This window comes from Trichosurus vulpecula, chromosome 3, assembly GCF_011100635.1.
Source record: "Trichosurus vulpecula isolate mTriVul1 chromosome 3, mTriVul1.pri, whole genome shotgun sequence".
Classification (NCBI taxonomy): Eukaryota; Metazoa; Chordata; class Mammalia; order Diprotodontia; family Phalangeridae; genus Trichosurus; species Trichosurus vulpecula.
Window position 1 is genome coordinate 266,559,117 of NC_050575.1, and position 14,539 is coordinate 266,573,655.

General features: G+C 36.3%; 1 protein-coding gene across 4 annotated transcripts in view; it reads right to left on the reverse strand.

Annotated features, from left to right (window-relative positions):
• Nucleotides 1-14,539, reverse strand: part of MKKS (McKusick-Kaufman syndrome) — a 35,719-nt gene that overhangs the window by 15,320 nt on the left and 5,860 nt on the right. For 2 of the 4 annotated variants that reach the window (XM_036750954.1, XM_036750953.1), the window contains exons 2-3: nucleotides 10,775-11,012; nucleotides 2,606-4,038 (exon numbers count right to left, since the gene is read on the reverse strand). In XM_036750954.1, coding sequence (XP_036606849.1) covers nucleotides 2,606-3,596 — 991 coding nt within the window. In that variant the 5' untranslated portion in view covers nucleotides 3,597-4,038; nucleotides 10,775-11,012. The remainder of the gene's footprint in view (nucleotides 1-2,605; nucleotides 4,039-10,774; nucleotides 11,013-14,539) is intronic. The other 2 variants (XM_036750955.1, XM_036750956.1) reach the window with 2 other exon arrangements.

A 14,539-nucleotide genomic window follows, 5' to 3' on the forward strand; every position in this document is an offset into this window, starting at 1 on the left:
TCTTACAACCTCTCACCTCCCATATCCACGATGTTGCAAGACCTGTCAATTTCACCTTTGCAACATCTCTCAAATATTATTCCAACAGCTGGTGGGCCTGTCTTCCTCAAGTCTCTCCTCACTCCAATGCATCCCTTCATGCTGCCATTAAAGTGATTTTCCTAAAACACAGATCTCATGTCACCCCTTGCCCCCAACTCACTAAATTCCAATGGCTTCCTATTGTCTCCAGGGACAAATATAAAAAGTCCTGTTTGGCATTCAAACTCCCTTCATAATCTAGCCCCCTACTACCTTTCTGGTTTTCTTACACCCTATTCCTTGAAATGTACTCTTTGATCCACTGACTCAGGATGTCCCATAAACAAGTTATTCCATCTCTAGAGTCTGGGCATTTTACCGGCTGGTATGCTTTCCCTTCCCTGCTCTTTGACTATTGGTTTCCTTTAAGTCCCAATCAAAATCCCACTTTCTACAGGAAGACTCCTCCAACCCCTTTTAATTCTGGTGCCTTCCTTCTTTTAACTATTCCTATTAATCCTATACACACCTCATTTTGAATATATTTGTTGGCATGTTGTATGCCATTAGGTTGTAAGCTCCTTGAGGACTATTTTTTTTTTCTCTCTTTTTATCCCCAGTGCTTAGCACAGTGCTTGGCATGTAGCAGGCACTTGATACTCATTAACTAATTGACCCATTATAATCTGCTCTTGAAAAAAATCTAGTTTGCATGTCAGACTATGTCTGATTTCCCTCATTTCTATGTCAAATTCTGGGAGTATTCACTTTCCCATAAGGTTCCCATATTTCTAGTTCCACAATTTCCTCTTGTTGGTTTCACCACCTTTTGAAAGACAAGATTAACATTAAGGCAAATAAAAAGTTATTAGCTGTTCTGCATTTAGTACTGCAAAATTCCTAGGAGGTCTGGATAAATGAAATCCTATATAACTATTCTATCATTACTTTTTTCTTAAACATCTTCATTTCCTTTCTGTCCAGGTAGTATATAATAAACTCTGATGACAAAAAAATCGCTTGTTTCCCCCTCCACTGATCTATGACCCATATGTTCTCCACCATCTCCTACTGCCCCCATCTATGGATTTCCTCATGATTTTATCTTCTTAGTATACAACGCTAGTAATTCCCTTGCCCTTTTAAATTTCCTGCTTCTTTAAACTAAGGAACGTATACCCAGAGCCATATTGTAGTCATAGATTCTTACCCACTCAATCTCAGCAGTACCTCTTAGGTAAAATTTGCTTCCTAGCATTAGGACATCTAATTGATTTTGCTTATTGTAGGAATTGACAAATGACCAAACCCTGGAAGGAAATGAGGAATTTGAAGAGGTGAAGGTAGGGGAAGGTACATTCCAGGCATGGGAAGAGTCTCTGAAAAGGCTGAGGCAGGAGATGAGACGCTGAATTTGCATGCAGACTAATCAGTAGGCTAGTTTGGCTAGGGCTAGAACTTAAGTTTGCATGAAGGAAATACTAGGGCCTGAAAGGCGGATTAGAGCCAGACTGTGAAAAGTTTTAAATACCAAGCTAATTAGTTGTATTTAATCCTATAAGCAATAGGGAGCTACTACAAGTTCTTGAGTAGAGGGAATGACATGATTAGACTGGCGCTTTAGTTATTTTGGCAGCTGAGTTGATGAATAGGAGGAATGAAGAATGTGGCAATATACTTGGAAAACTTGAGTAACTGTCCAGGTAAGAGGTAATGGATGAGGGTGTAGAGTGATGGCAACATGACTGGAGAGATACAAGGGATGTGGATTTAGAATAAGACGTGGCAACTGACTGGATGTGGGTGGTGAAGGAGAAGGAAGAGTTAATGATGACACTAAGTGTATGAACCTGAGTCATTTAAAGTTGTGTTGATGTTCTTCACAGAAATAGGTAATTCTGGAGAAGGAAAGGGCTTTAGGAAGATAATGAATTTCTCAATGGACATTCTAGCCCACCTTTTAGGCATCTGCTTAAGTTACCACAACCTAGGTATTTAATGGAGTGTGAGTGTTAAAAAGAAAAGGGAGTTTCTGAGAAATTAAGGACGAGTCCTATTTCATAGCTTAACTCCAACAAAGCTGACAAGAGCATGCAATAAATTATGAATTATTATGGGAATAAGTGATCTAGACAACCAATGGGGCAACTTTGACAGTCTGGACTTGGTAAACTAACGTTCTATGTGTACAAACAGATGCTTCAAATATTATGTTTAGGGCAAAACTTGAAATGCCATTCAAAAAGCATTAAATACTATGTGCCAGGAACTGTGTTAAGTCCTAGGGATACAAAGTGCCTGTATACATATGCATATACATATATCTATATGTATATAACATGGGGGAAGGTGGAAGGAAGGAGAAAGGGGAGGGAGAGGGTGCATTCTGCTTTCTTTCTTTACTGCTATTGACTTACTATTCACTTGGTGTCTGAGAGAAGCTGACGTGAAAAAAACCTTTGCTGTATAATCGACTATGTACTTATCTATCACATGGGGAATTACAAGCTATGCTAACGCTAAATATACCCCAAATGAGAAAATCTTAATTTGTTAAAAAAAAAAAATTCTGACTCAATATTACCTGTCATTTCACACAGGGGTTCCATCAGAGATATTCCAACTCTGTCTATGGTAATAATGCGATGCTGATGGAGGTACTGCTTCAAAGCTGGATGTATAACTTTTTGGCATACAACAATATCTACATGATCACTAATGAGCTGATTTCCCAATTTAAGCAACTGGTCCAAGACTGCACTTTCAAGAGAAACTCCGTAACTGACGACTAGGGCTCCTTCTCCAGGGTCAGAAATATCTCCAGACATAGATACACAAAAGAGTGCCACCTTGAGGGCATCTGAGGGTAATTTTTTGATAGGAAACTTGCTCATCAATTGAACTTCTGGCATTTCAATGACTATTCCAGGCAATACAGTAGAATTCATAACTCTTTCATCTTTTAAAGGTACAATTATACTTTTCCCCAAAATAGCATGGTCTTTAGCCTTTTCTGGAATTGTAAGCAAAAATGCCTTCAGAATCAAAGTACTGATATGTTCAGCTTCTTTTTGGTTGAGCAGGCAAGCAGGCTTGCTTGTTAATATGCTTTGTACCAAATATAGGAGAGTCTTCATATTGCTAAAATCTACAGATACTCGGCAGCCACAGGTCTCAGAGTTGAGATAGTCAGTGCAGAGACTCAAAAGATGCTTACTTATTTTAATGACAGTAGAAGTTGACAAGTTTAATCTCTGAAAATTTTCAACCAAGTTTAAGCAGAGAATGGCTGTGAATAAGCCACAGTCACTAAAGCGTAATATGTGATTTTGCACAGAGGTTGTCAAAATCTTTAATATAGGATGGGTGACAGAAAGGTTACTGAATAAGAATGATGATGATGACGTTGTACAAACGGAACCTCCAACACCATTGTGTAGTTGCTTCAGTCTACCAGAAGGGCCATAGCAAGAGGTTACAATTTCTTTTAATAGAGAGAGAGATTTACTAATAATCTCTTTTGTCAGTAGCTCGCAGGTACATAATGAAGGCTTTTTAGCTTTAACACGAGACATCTTACTTCAGGCTATATACAGGTAGTAAAGATACGTTTTATTTTCTTAATCATACTTTTCAGACAATGTATTTTCACAGATTTTTACAATTAACTCATCAAGGATCTGTCAGAACGTATGGCACACTAGCCATGCAATTTTTAAACAGTTTATGCTTCTGAAGTTCACTGGATCATGCTGACTGAACACTATACCATCAATACTTCCTCAGATGCTTTTACTTAACTTCTTTGATATTCTTTTCTTTGTTTTCAAATTGAGATTTGGCAGAGTGTTTTGCAGCTACCTGTATAAAATATGTGCCAAGATGGACACCTATGAAAGTTAGTCCAGCTACAAGGAGCCAGTTCTTTCTAATCCAGCTGGTTTGTTTCATCTCTTGATCTGAAGCCAAAGTGAAATTCAAGTTCCAAAGACAATTCTTTTGCTAAGATACTTCCTTCTGTAAGAAACACAAACATAAGACATTAGGGAGTTAGGCTAGGTGACCCCTAAGGTTTCTTCCCCAACTTAAACATTCACATATGCTTACAGACTACAATTTTTAAATGTTATTTCTAACATTCTGTGTCCTCAGAATAAGGTACAAAGAACTTCAAATTGGCACAAGCAGCAGCTTAGCCTCCAGAAGTTCAGATATGTAAATTAATTTGGATTTCAAGTCCCTGTATTTTTGAAGTTTTGAGAATAAACATTTACATTTTAATGATTTTGGAAAGCAAAACAACATGAATTATAAGTCCACAAGGGAAACTTGAATATGGTAGGTAATCTACAAATGCATTTCACCTCAAAATGAAACATATTCTTTGGTCTAAGTTTCTTTAGATAACATCAACTTTATTAAATGGGGTGCACACTTAATACTGTATTTCTGCCTATAATCAAATTCAATTTCCTTGGAAACCTGAGGTATGAATGATGTATTTACAGCAATTATATCTTACATATAGCCATCAAAACAAAACTTTTGACATCTTTAATTCTACAGTCACTATTTAATAGTTTATACTTATGCCATATAACCCTTGCATCCTAACATCTTGGAACAAAAAATATGAATAAAAATTGCACTGAATTTAAAGCAAAATTTTCCTAACAATTTTTCACTGTAATTTTTAGTTTTGAAGTCTTGTCCAGGGCAATATATCTTTAAAATCTTCAGTTATTAATAACACACACAAGAATGCCAATGATGTGCTGGGTAGCAGAGTGAACATAGGATCTGTCTTGATCTTTGATCTCAGATTCTCTGATCTTACAAATGAAACTTTATGAAATGCCAAATAAATGAACAAGCTGAAACAAAGTATGATTTTTATTAACTACAGTAGTAAATTATATATTATGAGGAATGAAATTCCTTTTAATATGGAACTACGTGAGAAGAATAAGACTGATAGTTTGAAATGGTAAAGCTTGGCCCTTCAACATACTTGCCATTTTAGTTTCTATTTATTTTTGGAAATAGGTTAACCTTGTGACTCTATAAAGGAAACTGAATTGTGTCTAAGTATAATGAAGCCAGTAGCACAAATTTTGAGGATAAGCAGAAATCACAGTGAAGAGAAGATCTGAAGATAGTCACTACTACAGAAGTCAATGGGGCAAAGTAAATTAAAGGAAGTATACAGTCTTTTCTTTCAAGGATTGTTTGTAGTTAGAGGAAAAATCATATTTACCTAATAGCTGAAAATCTAGTTCTTCTGAGCACAAATTGTCTATCTCTATGGTATGTTTAGGAACATCATAATTGTTTTCACTTTAGTAAAATCAAAAGAAAATGTTTACTTGAAATTCTGGTTTTATTTCTATGTGATAATCTCTACTTGTAAAATCAATAAATTGATGTAACAGATATGTTAATATATTTAGAAAACTTTTTCTATTTCTGTCATCAGCACAGACCAATACAATTATTTTTTTCATAGTAAAGAATTTTTTAAAATTTATTTTTAGTTTTCAACATTCATTTCCACAAGATTTTGAGTTACAAATTTTCTCCCCATCTCTACCACCCCCATCCCAAGATGGCATGTATTCTCATTGCCCCTTTCCCCAGTCTGCTTCTTCTATCACCCCACTCCCTCCCCCCATCCCCTTTCCCCTTACTTTCTTCTAGGGCAAGGTAGATTTCTATACCCCATTGCCTGTATATCTCATTTCCCAGTTGCATGTAAAAACAATTTTGTTTTCACATTTGTTTTTAGAACTTTGAGTTCCAAATTCTCTCCCTTCTTCCCTCCCCACCCACCCTCCTTGAGAAGGCAAGCAATTCAATGTAGGTTATACATGTATCGTTATGCAAAACACTTCCATAATAATCATGTTGTGAAAGACTAACTATATTTCCCTCCATCCTATCCTATCCCCTTTTTAGTACAACAATTATTAAGTCACTACTATATGCAAGATGCTGTGGTCAGCACTGTTTGGAAGATGTGAAGATGAATACAAAACAATCCTTGCCCTTAAAACGCTTATAACTCAATGCATGTAAATGGGGGTAAGTGGCAGGAAAGGGACAGTAAGAGAAAAAAAGGACAAGTGAAAAATAAGTGCAAAGCAAGAAAGGCACAAGCAGTTTTACAGGGGTTCAGAGGAAGAAGAAATTATATCCTGTGAAGGGAGTTTTACAATGGAGTTAACATTTGAGATGTCAGAAGTTGTACAGAAATGTGGAAAAAGCATGAGCTATAAAATGGTAGAAAAATTTGTCACTGAATGAAAGGCTAAAGGCTTTATTCAGTAGCCTGTGGTTTCTGAGCTAAGGGTTAGTGGTGAAGGCTGTGACATGATCAGACATGCACGTGAGGAAGACTGACAGTAGTGCCTGTAGGATGCATTAGGGAAGGGGAATGCAGGCAACAAAAAGACTTGTTAGAATGCCATGGCAGTAATCCAGAAAAGAGAATGAAGGGCAGGCAGCTCCATGTAAAAGTGACTGATTCGCTAATGTTAACTTCAGATTACAGTCCTAAATCTACACAAAATTAAGGATTATAAGAAATATCCTGGAGCCTTGTTTTAAAATTGGAACAAAATATCATCACCTACCATTCAATTTCTTGTTCCACTGTGCTAGAAATTTTCTCAATATCCAACCCTAGTATCTCCATCTACCTTATCCACTCACACTTATATGTTGCTGAAGATTGATACTAGTTTGCTAAACAGATTTACTAAAAATGTGTTTGTCAAGGTACTCACTGAAGGCTTTCTCTATTACACAGACAACAGAAAATAGTCTATGCCTCAAATATCCTACAATATTTCTGAAAAAATAACTACCACTTCCCTCTAGTCCCCTACCCTACACTTTAAAAAATCACCCTTCACTCTTTGGTCCTTTGTTCCAATCCCTGATGAGGAGGTGGCCATTCTTGCCAAGGCAAGCTCTCACTTTTCCTCTTGGTTCCTCCTGTTTCTGCAAATTTGCTACCTCCTTCATTCCCTCTCTTCTACCTTCAATCTCTCCTTATCTGCTGGTTCCATCCCTGGTGCCTGTAAACACACTAATTTCTTCCCTATTGCTAGAAAACCTTCACTTGACCTTGCTAAACACTTAAACTAACCTAGCACCCTAAGTTGGTTCTCCTTTTTCACTGCCAAACTTTTAGAGAAGAGTGTTTCTAATGCTCTCACCTCTCACTTTTTTCAATCACCCGCAATCTGGTTTCCAATTCCACTTCACCAATAAAACTGTTTTTCCCAAGGTTACCAATAATTTCTTAGTATCTAAAGACAACAGTCTTTTTCTCATTCATTATCCTACCTGGTGACTTTGCAGTTTTTCCCAATTTGACCACCTCTTTGTCCTATCCACTCTTTCCTTTGGCTTCTATGACATTGATTTCTCTTTGTTCTCTTTTCTTGTATCATATCTTCTCATCAGCGAAATCATTATCCTTTTCCCTCCAACTGTGGACATACCTCCAAGGTTTTGAAGTCGGCCTTCTCTTCTCTTTCTACTCCCTCTCTTTTAGTTATCTTACCAGCTCCCATGGATCCAATAGTCATTTAAGATCAGATAAATACTAAATCTACCCATTTCTAATCTCCTGAACTTCAATCCTGAAATTTGAAATTTCTATCTGGAATGCACTGCTGGCATCTCAAATCCAATGTGTCCCGCAAACATAACATTTCTAAAAACTTCTCTTTATCGAGGGCACCGATGTTTACCAATCTTGAACCTACCCTTGGCCTTCTTTCTCAACCTCCATATCCTACCAATTGCTAGGTTTTATTGATTCTACTTCACAACATCCCTCACATCTATTATTCTCTCCACTCACATACTTCCACTATACTCCAGGTACTCATCTCCTCTCTCTTATTATTGCAATGGCTTCATAACTAGTCTTTCTGCTTTCCATTTCTCCCTCTCCAAACCATTCTCCACACAGCTACCAAACTAATATTCCTAAACCAAATATCTAATCATATTATTCTTTTACTCAAGAGTTCCTGATTGCTTCTGGAATAAGGCAAAAAATCCTTAGCTTGGTATTTATAGCCTTTCATAACCTGGCTTTCACCTACCTTTCTAGTTATATCATTATTCACACACACACTCTCCCTTCTCATCAAACTAGATGGTTAGCTGCTCCTTGAATGACACTCCATCTCTCATTTCTGTGTCTTTGCACATGTGCCAGCCCCCCCCAGTACAGAATACACTTATTTGACTTAATATCCCTGAGAATCCCTAAGCTTCTTTTAAAATACACCTCAAGTGTCAATTCCTATATGAAGCCTTCCATGATATACATAACTGTTAATGCCTTCTCCCTTTTGAAAACACAGTTATTTACTCATCCATGTATATTGCATCCCTATGGCAGGAAGGAAAACTGCTTGAAGGTAGGGCTTGTTTTCTTATTTCTGTATCCCCATTGCTTGACATGGTGCTCTGCATGTAGGAAGTGCTTAAGGCATGCTTGCTGAACTGAATAATGGGGAAAACTAACTTTTATATGGCAATTTATGGTATTACAGAACATTTTTTCCCACAATAACCCTGGGAAATGGATAATGGGCAAGTACTACCAGCACCATTATATAAAGAAATCTGAACTTGTATCTTTTGAGCAGCTAGGTGGCATAGTGTCTGGCCTGGAGTCAGAAAGACTCATTTTCCTAAATTGAAATCTAGCCTCAGATACTTACTAGCTGTCTAACCTTGGGCATGTCACCTAACTACGTTTGCCTCAGTTTCCTCATCTGTAACATGAACTGGAGACGGAAATGGCAAACCACTCTAGTATCTTTGCCAAGAAAACCCAACTGGGATCACAACTGAAAAACAACTTCAGATAACAAAACATGTACCCTTTCTACTACACTATGCTGCTCCTCAATGTAACACAAAAATCCTTGGTATAATCCTACCCACTTTCAACTCAGAAATCTGGCTGATAGAAAGTTAGGGACTGAAAAAGAAATTTTAGTTGTCCAAATAAAACTTCAAAATCCAGTAGTAATTCTTATGTTTCAAAATGTAATTCTGAGTTCTTTAAAGAATTTCTCTCTTGATCTCCAGTCTCCTATCTCAAATGGCCTATCCAACATTTCAAATGGCTGTCCTACAGACATCTTAAATTCAACATGTCTAAAACTGGCCTCTACCTTTTTCCCAAATACTTGCCTCTTCTGAATGCCCTTATTACCATGGAGGGTGACATCATCCTCCCAGTCTGCTGGGCTCAGAATAACAACAGACCAATCCTCATTTTCTCTCATCCTCCATGTTCAATCTGTTGCCAACTCCTGTCTATTCTACCTTTTAAGTATCTCTTGTATCCAAACTCTTCTGAACTCCTTTGAAACTGCCATCACCCTGATGCAGACCCTCCTCACCTCATATGCAATAGCCTGCTACTGGCCTACCTGCTACAAGTTTCTCCCATTGCAGTCCATCCTCCACTCAGCTATCAAAGTGATCCTAAAGCACAAGTCTGTCCATGTCCTATCCCTATTCAATAAACTTTAGTGGCTCCGATTACCTGCAGGATCAAATATAAAATCCTTTCTTTGGCTTTCAAAGCCCTTATAACCTGGCATCTTCCCACCCTTTTCTATGTTCTTAACACTTTACTCCCCTTCAGTGATCCAGTGACACTGGCCTCAAACAAGGCAAGGCACTTTCACTGGCTGTCCCTCACACCTGGAATTTTCTCCCTCCTCACCCCTGCCTCTTCAATTCCTTTAAGTCTCAGCTAAAATCTCACCTTCTGCAAAAAAGCCTTTCCTAGTTCTCATCAATGTCAACATCTTCCCTCTGAGATCATCTCCAATTTATCTTGTGTGTATCTTGTCCATAACTATCTGCATGTTGTCTCCACTTTTAGACTGTCATTATCCTGAGAGCAGGGACTATTTACGTGTGTGGGGGGGTGGGAAGCATATCCCTAGTGCTTAGCACAGTGCCTAGCATGTTGTTGTTCGGTTATTTTTCAACCTTGTCTAATTCTTTGTGACCTCAGTTTGGGGTTTCCTTGGCAGAGATACTACAGTGGCTTGTCATTTCCTTCTTTACAGCACATTTTACAGGAAGCTGTGACAAACAGGGTGAAGTGACTTGTCCAGGATCACAAAGGTAGCAAGTGTCTGAGGTCAGATTTAAACTGGGGAAGATGAGTCTTTCTGACTTGAGGTCTGGCACTCCATCCGCTGCAACATCTAGCTGCCCCACCTAACTGACAGTAGGTACCTAATAAATTCTTGGTGATTTGATTTAAATTTCCCTGAAATCGTGCTACATAGTAGTTACTCTCTTGCAATTCTAATCTCTATGATCTCCAATCGGCCTTTATGGCATCACTTTTTCAAAAGTGCTAATGAATAATAAAACGATCCTAGAGGAAGAATACTATGTGGTTTGGTTGACTTTGCAAAAACGCACTCAAGATCTTAATAAATCAAATTGCAGTTACGCCTAATTCACTATACTATTCAAACCTCTCTAACTCTCCATATTCACATATTCACAGTTAAGAGACAAATAATGACCTGAATAACACACAAAAATGATTATATGAAAATTCTCTGGTGCTTCAATTAAGCAGATGATTTGTCCAAGTTTTTTTCTTTACACATTCTCTCTTCTCTTTTTTAAAAAGTGAAAGTTTCTCTTTAGTACATATTCTTTTAGTTGCTATGTCTAAATCACTTACCTAAGCATTGCATGATTGCTATTTGACTTGGTTTTGGCTCTTCTGTGAAATCATATGTGTCACAATTCCAGGTTCTGGAACACTGTCCTCGTTAGCATTAGCTGTTTGGAAAATTGGATTGCTCTTAATGCTCTTCCACCCTATGTGAATCAGTCCGATAGAAGGTATCATAACAAGAAGAACTTTGTAGTCTCTCCAAAAGGTCTTAAGACTCATAGTAACTTTGGCAACAATGTACCTACATAAAAAGTTAATTATTTTAAATAATATGCTCCCCAAATTGCTTTTGTAAACTACAAAAAGAAACAGCACTGGTCAAAACAGTAAAATCTGAATGTCAAACATCTTTAATTACTGTGTGCCACACCATTAATTAACAAAAAAGAATATGTACAGGCAGAAAGCAGAAGCAGGAAGCTTGGCAAACTCATAAAGTAATATTTGAAAATAACTTCTGTTCACCTTTCATTAAAGAACATTAATTATTATACCTGCTAGGAAACTTATAATATCAACCTTAGGAAACAGATTTACAAAGAGAACTAATTTTATTTAGATGACCATAACTATGTTTTTGAGTCATATTGAAGCTGATATTGATAAATTAGATAAATCTTTAACAAAAAGTAATCTTCTGACTACTAAAACCGATTAGCTGTTTATTATTTGGGCTCTGCAGTGAAGTAGAAGACTTAAGAGACAATTCAGAAGTAGGCAATGACAAAGCCTAAAGGTTTAAAAAAAAGACCCCACAAAGAAAGGCCAAAGGAATTAGGGTCAATTGGCCGAAAGAAAACAAGTTTGCATAACTATTTACAGTATTAAAGAATATGAAAGGATTTTGTTTATATGAACTACTGTGTTTGGGGCAATAAGGAATAGGCTCGAACTTATAGTAGCAGAATTAGATGTTTAAAATCATTTTTCTATTATAAAGACTGAGACAAATCATTGTTGTAGAATATTGTGCATATAAGGCACTCTTTTTTTTTTTTTCACTTAATCAGACAGGATTTTTTAAAATAATAAAAGATTACTCATCCTAGGTAGATTTAGGGGCCATCCTGCCCTACAGCTAGAGGAATAGTTTAGATTAGGAGCTCTCAAATATTTTGGTCTTAGAACCTCTTAGGGCCTCTTGACACTCTTAAAAATTACTGAAGAATCCCCCCAAAACTTCTGCTTATGTGGGTAATAATTACCCTTTGTTATATTCAACTTCATTTTCTTCAACACTTTAGGCAATACTGTCAACTCTCTAACATCCTATGTTTCTTCAAATCATTTAAATCTATGCAAAGCACATTTGAAGTAATGTCAAATTACTTTTTTAACTCAGTGTTTCCTCTATCCACCCTTTTCAACCTGCACTACCTCAGTACCTGTCATCTTTTGCTTAGAAAACAGAACATTTCTTGAAAGAAAACTTGGAAGAAAGAAAATTATTATTTCTGAAATCAGTATTTTGTAGGTGATAGAAAAAATAATTAAAAAGAGACTAAAAGTATTTTGGAAAAAGTTAAATTCATACTGAAATAGTAATGTTCAAAATATAATAGTAACATGCAATAAATCTACAAGGCAATTTCTTAATTGAGAAGCACTTCATATAAAATAAATGGACACGAAAATAGAGGTTGTCTAAAAATTCTTAATGTTAACATAATTTTCTACTACTTTATTTTGCGGTACTATAATTCAGGGAAGTGCTTCTACGGGGAGGTGCTTCTGTTTAAAGTTCAAGCTAGGAATCCAGTACAATTCATTATTTGCTGAATATCACCAAACCATAACATTTCCTATTTAATAAAGTATTTCATTTTGATGATTATTTTAATGTTTAATAACTTATATGTTCCAATCAACTTAGACTCATTATTTCTTACGCAATCATTATGATTAATGGGGAGAGAGGGTTGAGAAAGCAGATAATTATTTTCTGCTAGCTATCTCTAATGTCCTTTGTAAGCTTTGGATGTCAGCTGGATGGTATTTTATACTTTTAAAGGCTATTTATACATACTATCTCATTTAATCTTTATATTAACTCTGTGGAGTTTACTCACACTAAAGAGAAATATAATGACCTTTATTCTAACCAATAAGGTAGAAGCAAATTGCCATTTTTGAAATTTTAAAAAAGCTACTCCTATTCCATTACTTTATGAATTTTTAATACTTTCCAGTGTATTTCACATTTCTATAGAAAAGACCAGAAGAAAAGGAATGCTTTTTACCCATTTCATTGATATTAGGCAATTTATGAAAGGCTCAAAAAAGTACTATACAGATCAGCAACAACTTAGCAAACTGGAGTGAGGGGAATTGAGGGGCTAAGTAAATCACCCAGGTCTGCATGAATTAAAGTTGGCCAGACTGCCTCTGCTTTGCATTTGAAATATTAATTTTATTAATCTCATTTAATCTTCAGAATAACTGGACAAGTATCTCCTATTTATTACATTATTCCTCCCCCACTCATCCCAACTGTTATTTCATTTTTGCAGGGTTTGGTCTGCATTCAAGACAACACTGTCAATAGGGCTGAACTGGGACTAGAACCCTACTTGTCCAGATATCAAGGCAAGGCTTTTCCCACTAAACTTATCTAGTGTCAAAAGTCTGAACGCTGATTCTTACTGTTGTACCCTAATTTGTACAAGAGATCAAAGAAAAAGGAAAAGGATCTATTTGTACAAAAATATTTATAGCAGCTCTTTTTGTGGTTTCAAAGAGTTGAAAATTAAGGGGATGCCCATCAATTCAGGAATGGCTGAGCAAGTTCTGGTATATAATTTTGATGGAATTCTATTGTACTATAAGAAAGAATGGACTTATGTGAACTGAAATTAAGTGAAGTGAGCAGGACCAGATGATTATACACAGTAAGAGCAATAATGATCAATTGTGAAAGCCTTAGCTACTCTGATCAAGACAATGATCCTAGACAATTCCCAAGGACCCATGATAAAAAATTTTATCCACCTTCAGACAGAACTAAAGAATTCTTAGTACAGATTGAAGCATACTTTTTTTAAACTTTGCTGTTCTTGGGGTTTTTTAAAATGTGTATTTTCTTTTGCAAGATGGCAAATATAGAAATGTTTTGCATGACTTTACACATATAATCAATATACTACTTTGCTTTTCAAAGGGTAAGAGGGGCAGGATGGAGGGAAATTAGAACTCAAAATTTTAAAAACTGTTACTTTTTATATGTATTTTGGAAATATTTAATGAAATAAACATATTTTAAAAAGAATTGGTAGTTACTAAAATACTCAGGTAGATGATTAAAGAACATCAGATTGTAGCCTTGACAGGCAAGGAACTATGGAAAAAAGCTTAACAAATCTAGGGATTGACATCTGACATTAGCTCCCCTTTTCACCTGATCCTCTTTTACTTCTGACATATAAAGGATTAGCTAATGGTGATCCACAAATGAGTCCCACAATTTTTAAGCCAAGGTCAGTGGGCCTATTTATGGTGTGCTAGTGGATATGACCTTGGATCCTGTGTCTTCTGTCCTGCTGATATTTAATTAAATAATACAGCTAAACTAATTTTAATTTTCTCTAGCATGTCATTTGGTTCACTCACTCAGTGAACTTAGCTTAAATCAGGGGCTCATTGTTATTTCTCTCTCGTTTCAATCACCTGATTCCAGCTTTTAATTCATATTCTTTTGAATGTGATGTCCATTAGAGGAAAACATTAGATCACAATTACTCTTTAAAAAACAACCACGACTATAGGAATCCC